The sequence below is a fragment of the Solea solea genome, chromosome 2, assembly GCF_958295425.1.
Source record: "Solea solea chromosome 2, fSolSol10.1, whole genome shotgun sequence".
NCBI classification, from domain to species: Eukaryota; Metazoa; Chordata; class Actinopteri; order Pleuronectiformes; family Soleidae; genus Solea; species Solea solea.
The window spans coordinates 37,196,813-37,206,255 of record NC_081135.1 but is presented as its reverse complement, the minus strand read 5'-3'; the positions used below and the strand labels follow the sequence as shown (position 1 = coordinate 37,206,255).

Genomic DNA, 9,443 nt, shown 5'->3' with positions numbered 1-9,443 from the left:
AGTCGACGGTGTTGGGGCAGGGCCAACGCGCACACTTGTACAGAGGCCTCAGCTGGAAGCCGTAGAGGAAATACTGGCCCAAAATGAATCCCACTTCAAACAGAGTCTTGAAAATAATGTTGAAGACGTACGTGCGCAGCAGCGCGCCTCTGATGCGGATTTTGCCGTGCTCGTCCCTGATTGGCCGTTTCTCCTTCTTGCCCCTGCTTGCGTTTCCGCCGTTTCTATAAAGGAGTTCTTTCTCCTCCTGCAACCTGTTGGCCTTGCGTATCTCGTCCTCCTTCTCTTTCCGCTTCTCCTCCATGCGGACGATGTGCAGCACGTGGCCCAGGTAGATGAGCGTCGGCGTGGACACGAAGATGATCTGCAGCACCCAGAAGCGGATGTGCGAGATGGGGAAGGCCTGGTCGTAGCAGACGTTCTCGCAGCCGGGCTGTTGGGTGTTGCAGGTGAAGTCGGACTGCTCGTCGCCCCACACCTCCTCCGCCGCTGCCCCCAGCACCAGGATCCTGAAGATGAAGAGGACGGTCAGCCAGACTTTGCCGATAACCGTCGAGTGCTCCTGAGCGTTCTCCAACAGCCGCCCCAGAAAACTCCAGTCGCCCATACTTCAAGATTTTCTAGCCTATGGAGAAAGTACAGGCTGGAGTGAAGACAGAGGAGGAAGGAGAAGAGGAGACAAGGAGAGGGTTAAACAAGTGTCCGGTTTCCTCCCAAAGTTCTAAAAAGGTTCAATGGAAACTCTAAATTAACCGTAGGTGTGAATGGGAGACTGAATGGGTCTTTGTCTCGATATATTTGGCTTGTGATGGACTGGTGACCAGGCTCCAGCTCCCACTGCGACCCTCATGTGGAGGAACCAGTCTGATAGTTTTACTTGACAGAGCCTATTTTCAGATGATGAACCATAGACGACAAGGCGGATGTTAAAATGTATTCAGTAACCACTGGGGGGCGACTCCAACTTTGATTTATAACGTTATCAAACATTTTTCTGAAAAGTAAATGGACTCAGTTGCTAGTTTCAGTTCTTCACCAATAGAACGTGATGTCAATTTTGTAAAGTTTCCATTTAGAGGAAAATAGGCAATAAAGCACAACACATATAGTGTGATTGACAGCTGGTTGGAGTTTGACTGAAAACACAAAGAAGGGTCCAAGATAATTTTCAGAAATGAATCCTACTGCTCAAAAAAACCCCAAACCCTTCAGCAGTTTGACGTGATAAGCGCTCTGCTGTTGTATACACACAAACGCTCCCTCAGTGACTTCTCATAGTTTTGTTTTTACAATTCATGTTTCTGTTCATAAAGATCAAATACAGGCAGAACAATAACATCCTCAACAACAAAAAATACAAAACACCAAAAGTTACGCATTGAAACAAGTTGATACCCCCCCCCCCCAAAAAAATTTCCATGTAAGGAATTCCAATACACAAGTTGGCAACAACAACAACACAACGACACAGGGGAGAGTGTCTGTAAATGGTCTGAATGTAATATCACAGTTTTCTAAATGACCACTCAAAGCTGCTTTTGGACACATTGGCATGTAGACTAACAGAGCTGGGAATCTAACCCACAACCTCCAAGTTGAAAGTCAACTCGCCCTACCGCTGATCCACCATCATCTCTGTGAACTTCAGTCTGTCGTGTTTCTCTTTAAAGGCTCAGTGTCTAAAAACTGTCAGATATTGATAACATATCAATTCACTGCCCTCGCTTGAAACACAGATGCTGTCCACTGTGTCCTCTGTGTCCTCTGTGTCCACTGTGTCCACTGTGTCCACCACCTGTTTGATTCAACCCTCTCTTTCTCTGTCTCGCTCTCACCTGCTCGCTCCACTGACCAGCAGGCATGTGCTGAGATCAACATTATAATGTTCGAAAACAGTGTTAAGCAGAGATGGGGCTCTGGTGTGGCACGTGCACACACACACAGACACACACAGACACACACACACACACGGGTTTGTGCAGCTATTCTTCTTAGGACACTGTGTCGATTTCCATTCATTTGAACGGCCTAAACAAAACGCTATTACTTACTTTAACCATAATCACAATTCAAATCTTAGTCCTGAACTTAACCAGTTCCTCAGAAATTAGGTTCTGCCTCATTGGGACCAGGTTTTAGTCTCCACAAGGACTACTGGTCTTGACAAGGTCAGTGTTTCTGACAGAAAAAATACTTTACAAATACACAGCACCCTCGCTCTCTGTCCACTGTAACATTAAAATAACAATATAAACATGTTTATGTGATTATATTTGGGCAATATTTGAGATTTGACCCATTTTAAGTGGCAAATTTTCTTACTTATAGTCAACAATTTAGTTTTTTTAACCAATGTACCAATATATTGGATAACAGGAGCAACTTCATCATGAACCCTTTAAACCTGACAAAACATGGTAAATTATTTGATTAATCAATTATTCAAAGTTTTGCTAGTAAGTTTCCTTTTTAAAAATGTAATGTTGTAGATTTAAAACAGGGTTCAAAACATGAAAAAGTAAACTTTTAAAGTGGAAAAGCAGCTTTAAATTTTAGCTTCAAGCTATCTTACTATCTAACTAGCTTATGAGCTAGATATTAGATATGGGTTTAGCACAATGTTCAGAACATTAAAAAGTAAACTTTTAAACAGAAAAACGTTTTGAAAACATAATTTTAGCTAGCCAGCTTAATATCTAACTGATAGATGTTTGATGTAGGTTTAAACACAATGTTCAGAACATTAAAAAGTAAACTTTTAAAGTGAAAAACGGTTATAAAACTAAACTTTAAATTTTAGATAGCTAGCTTAATACCTAACTAGCCTACTAGATAGATAGATTGTATGTAGGTTTAACACAGGGTTCAGAACATTAAAAAACCTTTAAAGTGAAAAACAGCTTTAAAACTTCATTTGAATCACTAGCTACTTAATTCTAGATATAGCAAAATGTTATTCAATGTTATATAACCTGTACAAACACTATCCTAATGACAAATTCAACACACAAACATGAGCATTATAAAGAGAAACTTACTAAAATATTCTTGTATTATATCAAGTAATAAATCCATCGACCAGCGTTCAGAATATATTTAACACCTGGAAGAGGGAGAAAAACAAGTCAAACAGGGATTTATTTTCACTTTTAAGGCTTTAAGTTAAGGTTTTGACCAATTACAGCAGGAAGTCTAATCAAAGAAACATATACTGTAAGTAGTAATAACTTTTTCAAAACCTAAAAACTACTGAAAACTATTTAAAATGCAAAATATATATTATAAATAGTTGGGGTGTTGTAATTAAAACCAGCGGGGAGTCAGGTTTGACCTTGTGGGGACTTAACTGTGCTGCTGATAATAACAACAATAATAATAATGTTAAAATTCTCCGTGTTTCTCAGGTATTTGAGGCATGTTTGTGTCCTGATGCTGAACGTTCACAGTCACAGTCAGGTTCAAATACAAAGACAAACCTGTGAGGCCTCACAATACAGAGTTTACCAGAGACACCAGACGGCTTTTAACAGCCACACAGGCTTTGTCAGGCTTTTGTCTCGCTCCCTTAATTATTATTATTATTATAATATTTCCTTCCTTCCTTCCTTCCTTCCTTCCTTTACTTTGGTCTAACTTTAGTTTTCGCTTAAGTGCAGGACGGTTTTCCCAGCTGTGCTCACACGTCATTACCTTCAAAGTGGAGATGTCATACTTAAACACGACAAGCAAATCCGTGAGACATCACTGGTGCCATCATCTGCTGGAGACCACCTTCTCTGTCCCTGCGTCTGTCTCTGTGTGTCTCTGTGTGTCTCTGTCACCTCTGACAGCTCAAATAACTTTGTTCTAAACGTTATCACACAAACTCTTTCATGTGCGCTCTTCTGCTCTCCAGGCTCGTGTTCAAAGGTCTTCTTCTCCTTCTTCTTCTTCTTCTTCTTCTTATTCTTCTTCTGTCTTGTTCTTGTTGTTTGTTGTTTGTTGTTAGTGTTTGGAGTTGGAGGCGGCTCGGTGCTCAGTCAAACAGAGCTGCCTCCTGGTTCCAGCCATGTCTGGACTGTCACATTGTGTGACCATGCATGAGTGAATCCACAGAGTCATCAGCCTGTCCACAGTCACACCACGCCCCTGTACACTAAACCCCCCCCCCCCAACACACACACACACACACACACACACACTCAAAAACAGACCAACCAGACACCAACGTGTACATTAAATTTCCTGTAAAGTTCCTGTGACGCCAAAAACTTTCACGCACTAATTATTTTACCCTAAACTTAAAATCCTTCAAAAACTTTAACACATTATCAGAAAATACTGATATTTAACATGTTTTAAGGTAGAATTAAGCATTGAAGATTAATATAAACTCTACAAACATCATGTAAAAATAAACTTCAATTCATCTTTGAGATCAATAGATCTTTGAAATCTAAATTTTAGCAGTAAAATAAGTTTTAAAAACCAGTATTGGAATTTAAAGGTAACAAAAACAGCATTAAATGGTCTAAATGGACCAGAATATACCTCAAACTAAAAATGGCCTTTTTAGACTCTAGTCTGGTCAGGATGTCAAACATTTTATTAAAATGTTATCACCATATATCGCAATAACGATATTTGAAATGACATTTAATAGAATTTGAGTTTGTTTTGACATGGAATGAGAGATAATTCACAATAAAAATGAAATTGATTGGGGGGTTTGAGACCTTTGATATAAACCTGTTTTAAATTGAACAGATCTGAAGTAATGAAACACACACAAACTAATGTTTTTTTGTTTTTTTACTGATTTATGACACAAACAAAAACATCTCAAAGAGCAAAATGACTTCAATGATCAAAGTGCAAGTGTGATAAAAAATATCTTCCGTACAAAACACAAACAATCACAAACAAACTGTTCAAATCAGAGTTTTCTAAATCCACACTGAGCAGGACACAAGATCTGAAGAGAAACGACAAGAATCAACGACATCTCATCTCAGGGTTTTGATTTGTGACTTTTCTTTCTTTGTTTCTTTTCTTTTTTTTTAAACGACGGTCGGTGTTGTGGCTAAAATAAGGCACATCCTGAAGCTGATACAGCCGACTGAAAACAACAACACAAGCTTTTAAAAGCAGGATTAGGAAGGAAAACTCCAAAAATGACATTGAAAATAATACAAATCATAACAATAAGGCAGTTGCTTAACTTAATAATCTTGTTGTTTTTTTCAAGTGTCCACACGGCAATCCAGTATTTCTGAATTCACATATTCTTTTTTTTTTATCCATTCAGAAGAATAAAAACACCTTAAACAGCCTTAATATAAAGGTATATATCTATACATATAAACAGTATATGTGGGCTGTGTCACTTATTTTATAAGATTAACTTCCATTTCAAACACTTTCAGTTCAAGTAAAAGACGAAAAGATTTAAAAGGTGAAAACTTCATATTAAATCTTAATCAGCGTTGTTGTTATTATTTTATCTTGTGCAACATTAGTTATAAACACACACACGGAAATTAGAGAAAGTTAAATTAAAACTATGATATTTTAAGGTTAAAATCTTGTGCTACAGTCACGTGACTCAACAACAACACAACCAAACACAAACTCAGTGACTGTATGCACTGGTAAACTACACACTACTGTACATGGAATCATCACAACTTCATTTGTTTCTCTGCTTTCACTTTGGTAGAGTTCCCACTGTCACCACTAGGTGTCAGTGCAGACTCATTCTTCTCTGGTTCACTCACTGAAAACAAACTTTCACTCTCTGAACGATAAAATCGCCTGTAAAAGATAAATGTGTTTGTTTGTTTGATGCTTTCATTTATAACATCTGACTATAAATACGGGATTCACTATAAAATAATGTAGGACAGGCCATTTTAAAGACATAGTTTGGGGTTTTTTGAGACGCAGATGCTCATTTTTGTTTAAAACGTGGCTGCCAACAGGGACAAACACATTTTAGCCACTTAATAATAGGCTTAACTAATAAAATTCAATCCATAATATCTCAAAAAGATTTTTTTCCACTGTTAGACAGCTTTTTCTGCCTGGAAATGAAAGTTTTTAAACTTCAGTTTTCAGTTGGAAAAGTCTTTCTAAGTGGCTAAAATCTGATGTTCGTAAACCGTATTTTCCCATCTTCTCAAAATCGCCTTTTATCGAGGCATGAGCGATGATGCATCATGGGTGTTTGGACATGCAGTTTAGGGTTTTCTCCTCTTGGATCCCAGTGACGTTTGTCCTTCAACACAAGGTCTTGTTGCTGGTTGAATCCGTACGCGTGGAGAGCAACATCTCGTTCTTCTTGTTCTCCATCAGGTCGTTGTCCCGCCTCACGCTCTCCGTGTAGAGGTGGTTTTTCCGCTTGGACCGGGCCGTGCACCTCAGGAGCGCCTTGCTGATGAGGTAACCCAGCTCCGCCACGTTCAGAATCATGCAGATGGTCGACGAGGACACCATGAAGATGGTGAAGACGGTTTTCTCTGTCGGCCTGGAGATGAAGCAGTCCACCTTGTTGGGACAAGGCCACTGCTCGCACTTCACCAGGCGCGGCATCTGGAAGCCGTCGTAGACGAAGTACAGCGCGTACATGAAGCCGCCCTCGAAGATGAGCCTGAAGAACAGGCTGCAGGTGTAGGTCCACCACAGCGGGCCCGTGATCGGCAAACGCCTCTTCTTCAGCTTCTCCATGTCCATGTCCGTCATCTTCTCGTTGCCGTTGGAGGCCAGCATGGTCCTCGTGTCCTCGCGCCTCCTGTAGGCCACGTGCATGGCCACCAGCAGAGCCGGCGTGGACACGAAGATCAGCTGCAGGCACCAGAATCGGATGTGCGACACGGGGAAGAAGTGGTCGTAGCAGACGTTCTTGCAGCCCGGCTGCTGCGTGTTGCACGTGAAGTCCGACTGCTCGTCCCCCCAGACGCTCTCGGCGGCCAGGACCAGGATCGTGATGCGGAAGATGAAGAGGACCGAGAGCCAGATCTTTCCGAGACTGGTGGAGTGTTTGTTGACTCCGCCCAGCTGGGCGTAGAGCGCCCCCCAGCTCATTGTGGTTCAGACGACCTGTGGAGGGAACGAGGAGAACGAGGTTTAACGGCCTGGAAAACTCCAGACACATCAGAAAGGATGTAATTCTTTCATGTTTTTTTCGTAAACTCCGGCTTGAAAATGCAAACCAAATGCTTAGTTTGATACCTAACCTTAACTAAAGAGCAGATAAAAGGCTTATTCTAAGGCTAAAATCAACAATTTGAAGTGATAACACAGACTTATGAAGAGTATATTCAGTTTCTGCCAATAAACCCTTTTAATGCTGACAAAAAACACGAGGGTTCTCGCACATACGCTGATTTTGGATCACGCTGTTCCTCGTGAGCTTCACGACGACGTGACATCTATTACTGTATCACGTTTCACTCTCGACAACTAACAACTGGTTGTTACGTCGTTTAAAAAAAGAGCTGCGGTCTGGCCCGTGCTGTGTTGATGTTTGAAAACGGGAAGTTGACACAGATTGTGAAAAAAAGGAATGACAACATTGTAAATCAAATTTTTTTAAGATTAAGACATCATCATCATCATCATCATCAAATAGGTGTACAATCACCTGATTTATATATATTGTTTTTTTGTGACCTCAAAATTAAGCCTGAGCCTGATCCACTCTGCTGAGGCGGCCATTTTGTGTCAGCCTGTTTTTACTATAGCCCACAAAGGACAAACTAAAAACATAAATTTTAGGTTTTGGCGCAAACTGAAGGCGACGTAGATGCAACTAAACACTTTTCACATTTTCAGCTGCAACTTGCAACTTCACCAGTAAACGTTGACATATTTTTTACAAACTGTACCTTTAATTTTACAGAACTGACATCATGTTCGATTGAAGAAGAGCTTCAAACTCGTGTTTGAAACCAGGAATTATATAAAATCTTATAAAAACAAGTGAGAAATTTAAGATAATTTTCCCAAAGATGTTCATTGGAACCGTCTGAGTCGCCCCCTGGTGGATATTCAGTGTATTCTTACATCCAGACTGATTTTTCACCCCTGTCTATTTTCATAATTGTATATTTTGGTGTCATAAGTGTTGTTTATATGTATATATCATTTCTTAAAGGGTGTTTAAACCTGAATCTGATAGTAAAGGAGACATGAACACAACCCCCCCCCCCCCCGCCCCCGGGTCGCCGGGGAACCTGTGTACGTCCCTGCTTTGAAAACACCATCATTATTGAACCTGAAGACTTACAGCTAATGTGAGTATTCGTATTAATAATTGTTTTAAATGATAATTTACTCTCACAGGGCTGATGAACTTGTGGTGTTTTCTAAAGTTTGAGTGAAAATAATGAAGTACTTAAGAAAATAAAGTCAGGATTAAAAGATAATGTCATAATCTTTAAAAAGAGATTTTAACATTACATTTATAATGTAACAAAAGGACGTTAGTTTTTTTAATCTAAAACAATAAAATAGGATTTTTTTAACTTAACATAAATGTCGTAGTCTCTTCATTTGTTTGAAATAAAATAGAAAAACATGTTTTGATGATGTTTTAGTTAATAATTCCTCTATTGTCTTTGAAGGATAATTTGAATTTTGGTTAATTTGTAAGAGGGAGAAAAAAAAGAGATGTTTACAAACCAAAAACTGCAGTTTTGGCTCCAAAAACTCACCTGACTGTGCAACTAAAGTATATATTAAAAAAAAGAAAATCAATAGTTTTCCATGAAAGTAAAGTGAATTAATCCTTTTTTTGTGGTTCAGTCTGAAGAAAACAGTTTTTCCCGCGCTCCAGAACCAGAACCAGAGTCTGAGTCAGAGACTGAGTTGTTGAGCAGGAAGTTTGACTTTTAGAGTCTTGACTTGGTGTGAGAGACGCACCTGAGTCTGCACAGCTTTAAGATCCCAGCTCCTGGAGGCAGGCAGGGGGAGGGGCCAACAGTGAAGAGGAGGGGCCATGTTTAAGGGGCGTGGTCAGAGTGTAGAAAGCTGACCAAACACTGAAGATGAACACTTGAAGACTTGAAGCTATACACTTAACATTCTTGAGGATTTCACCAGAAAATGACTTTGGTAGATGTTAAAGTCTCTTTTTTTTATATAATATTACTTCAGTAAAAGTCTTTAAATGTTGTTTTCTGATATTCAAAAATGATATATTAGGATTAAGCCATGGTGGCTCAGTGGTAGAGGGAGTTGTCTTTCAACTGGAAAGTTGTGGGTTAAATTCCTGCCTCTGCTAGTCTGTGTGTGTCACACTTAACCCCGTGTTGAAGCGTGTGAATGAGTGTGAAAGATGTATAAATATGTATAAATATGTACATGCACGCAGTAGGACGTTACATTGAATGACATTAATTTCCTGGAGACTTTAGACTCTAACCTTAACCATAACTACTACTGTACTAACCCTAAAACCAGGT

At 39.7% G+C, this 9,443-nt stretch overlaps 2 protein-coding genes across 2 annotated transcripts in view; both read right to left on the bottom strand.

The window, feature by feature from the left end:
• gja3 (gap junction protein, alpha 3) overlaps positions 1–3,099 on the bottom strand; it is a 3,638-nt gene extending 539 nt beyond the window's left edge. Inside the window, exons 1-2 of the mRNA XM_058653133.1 lie at positions 3,039–3,099; positions 8–643 (exon numbers count right to left, since the gene is read on the bottom strand). Of these exons, the coding sequence (XP_058509116.1) occupies positions 8–607 (600 nt within the window). The 5' untranslated portion in view covers positions 608–643; positions 3,039–3,099. The remainder of the gene's footprint in view (positions 1–7; positions 644–3,038) is intronic.
• Positions 3,100–5,448: 2,349 nt separating this feature from the next.
• gjb8 (gap junction protein beta 8) lies at positions 5,449–8,887 on the bottom strand. Its single transcript, XM_058651945.1, has 2 exons — positions 8,694–8,887; positions 5,449–7,077 (listed from the first exon to the last, which is right to left on the bottom strand). The coding sequence occupies exon 2, from the start codon at positions 7,060–7,062 to the stop codon at positions 6,259–6,261; it is 804 nt and encodes a 267-aa protein (XP_058507928.1). The 5' UTR covers positions 7,063–7,077; positions 8,694–8,887; the 3' UTR covers positions 5,449–6,258.
• Positions 8,888–9,443: the final 556 nt, after the last annotated feature.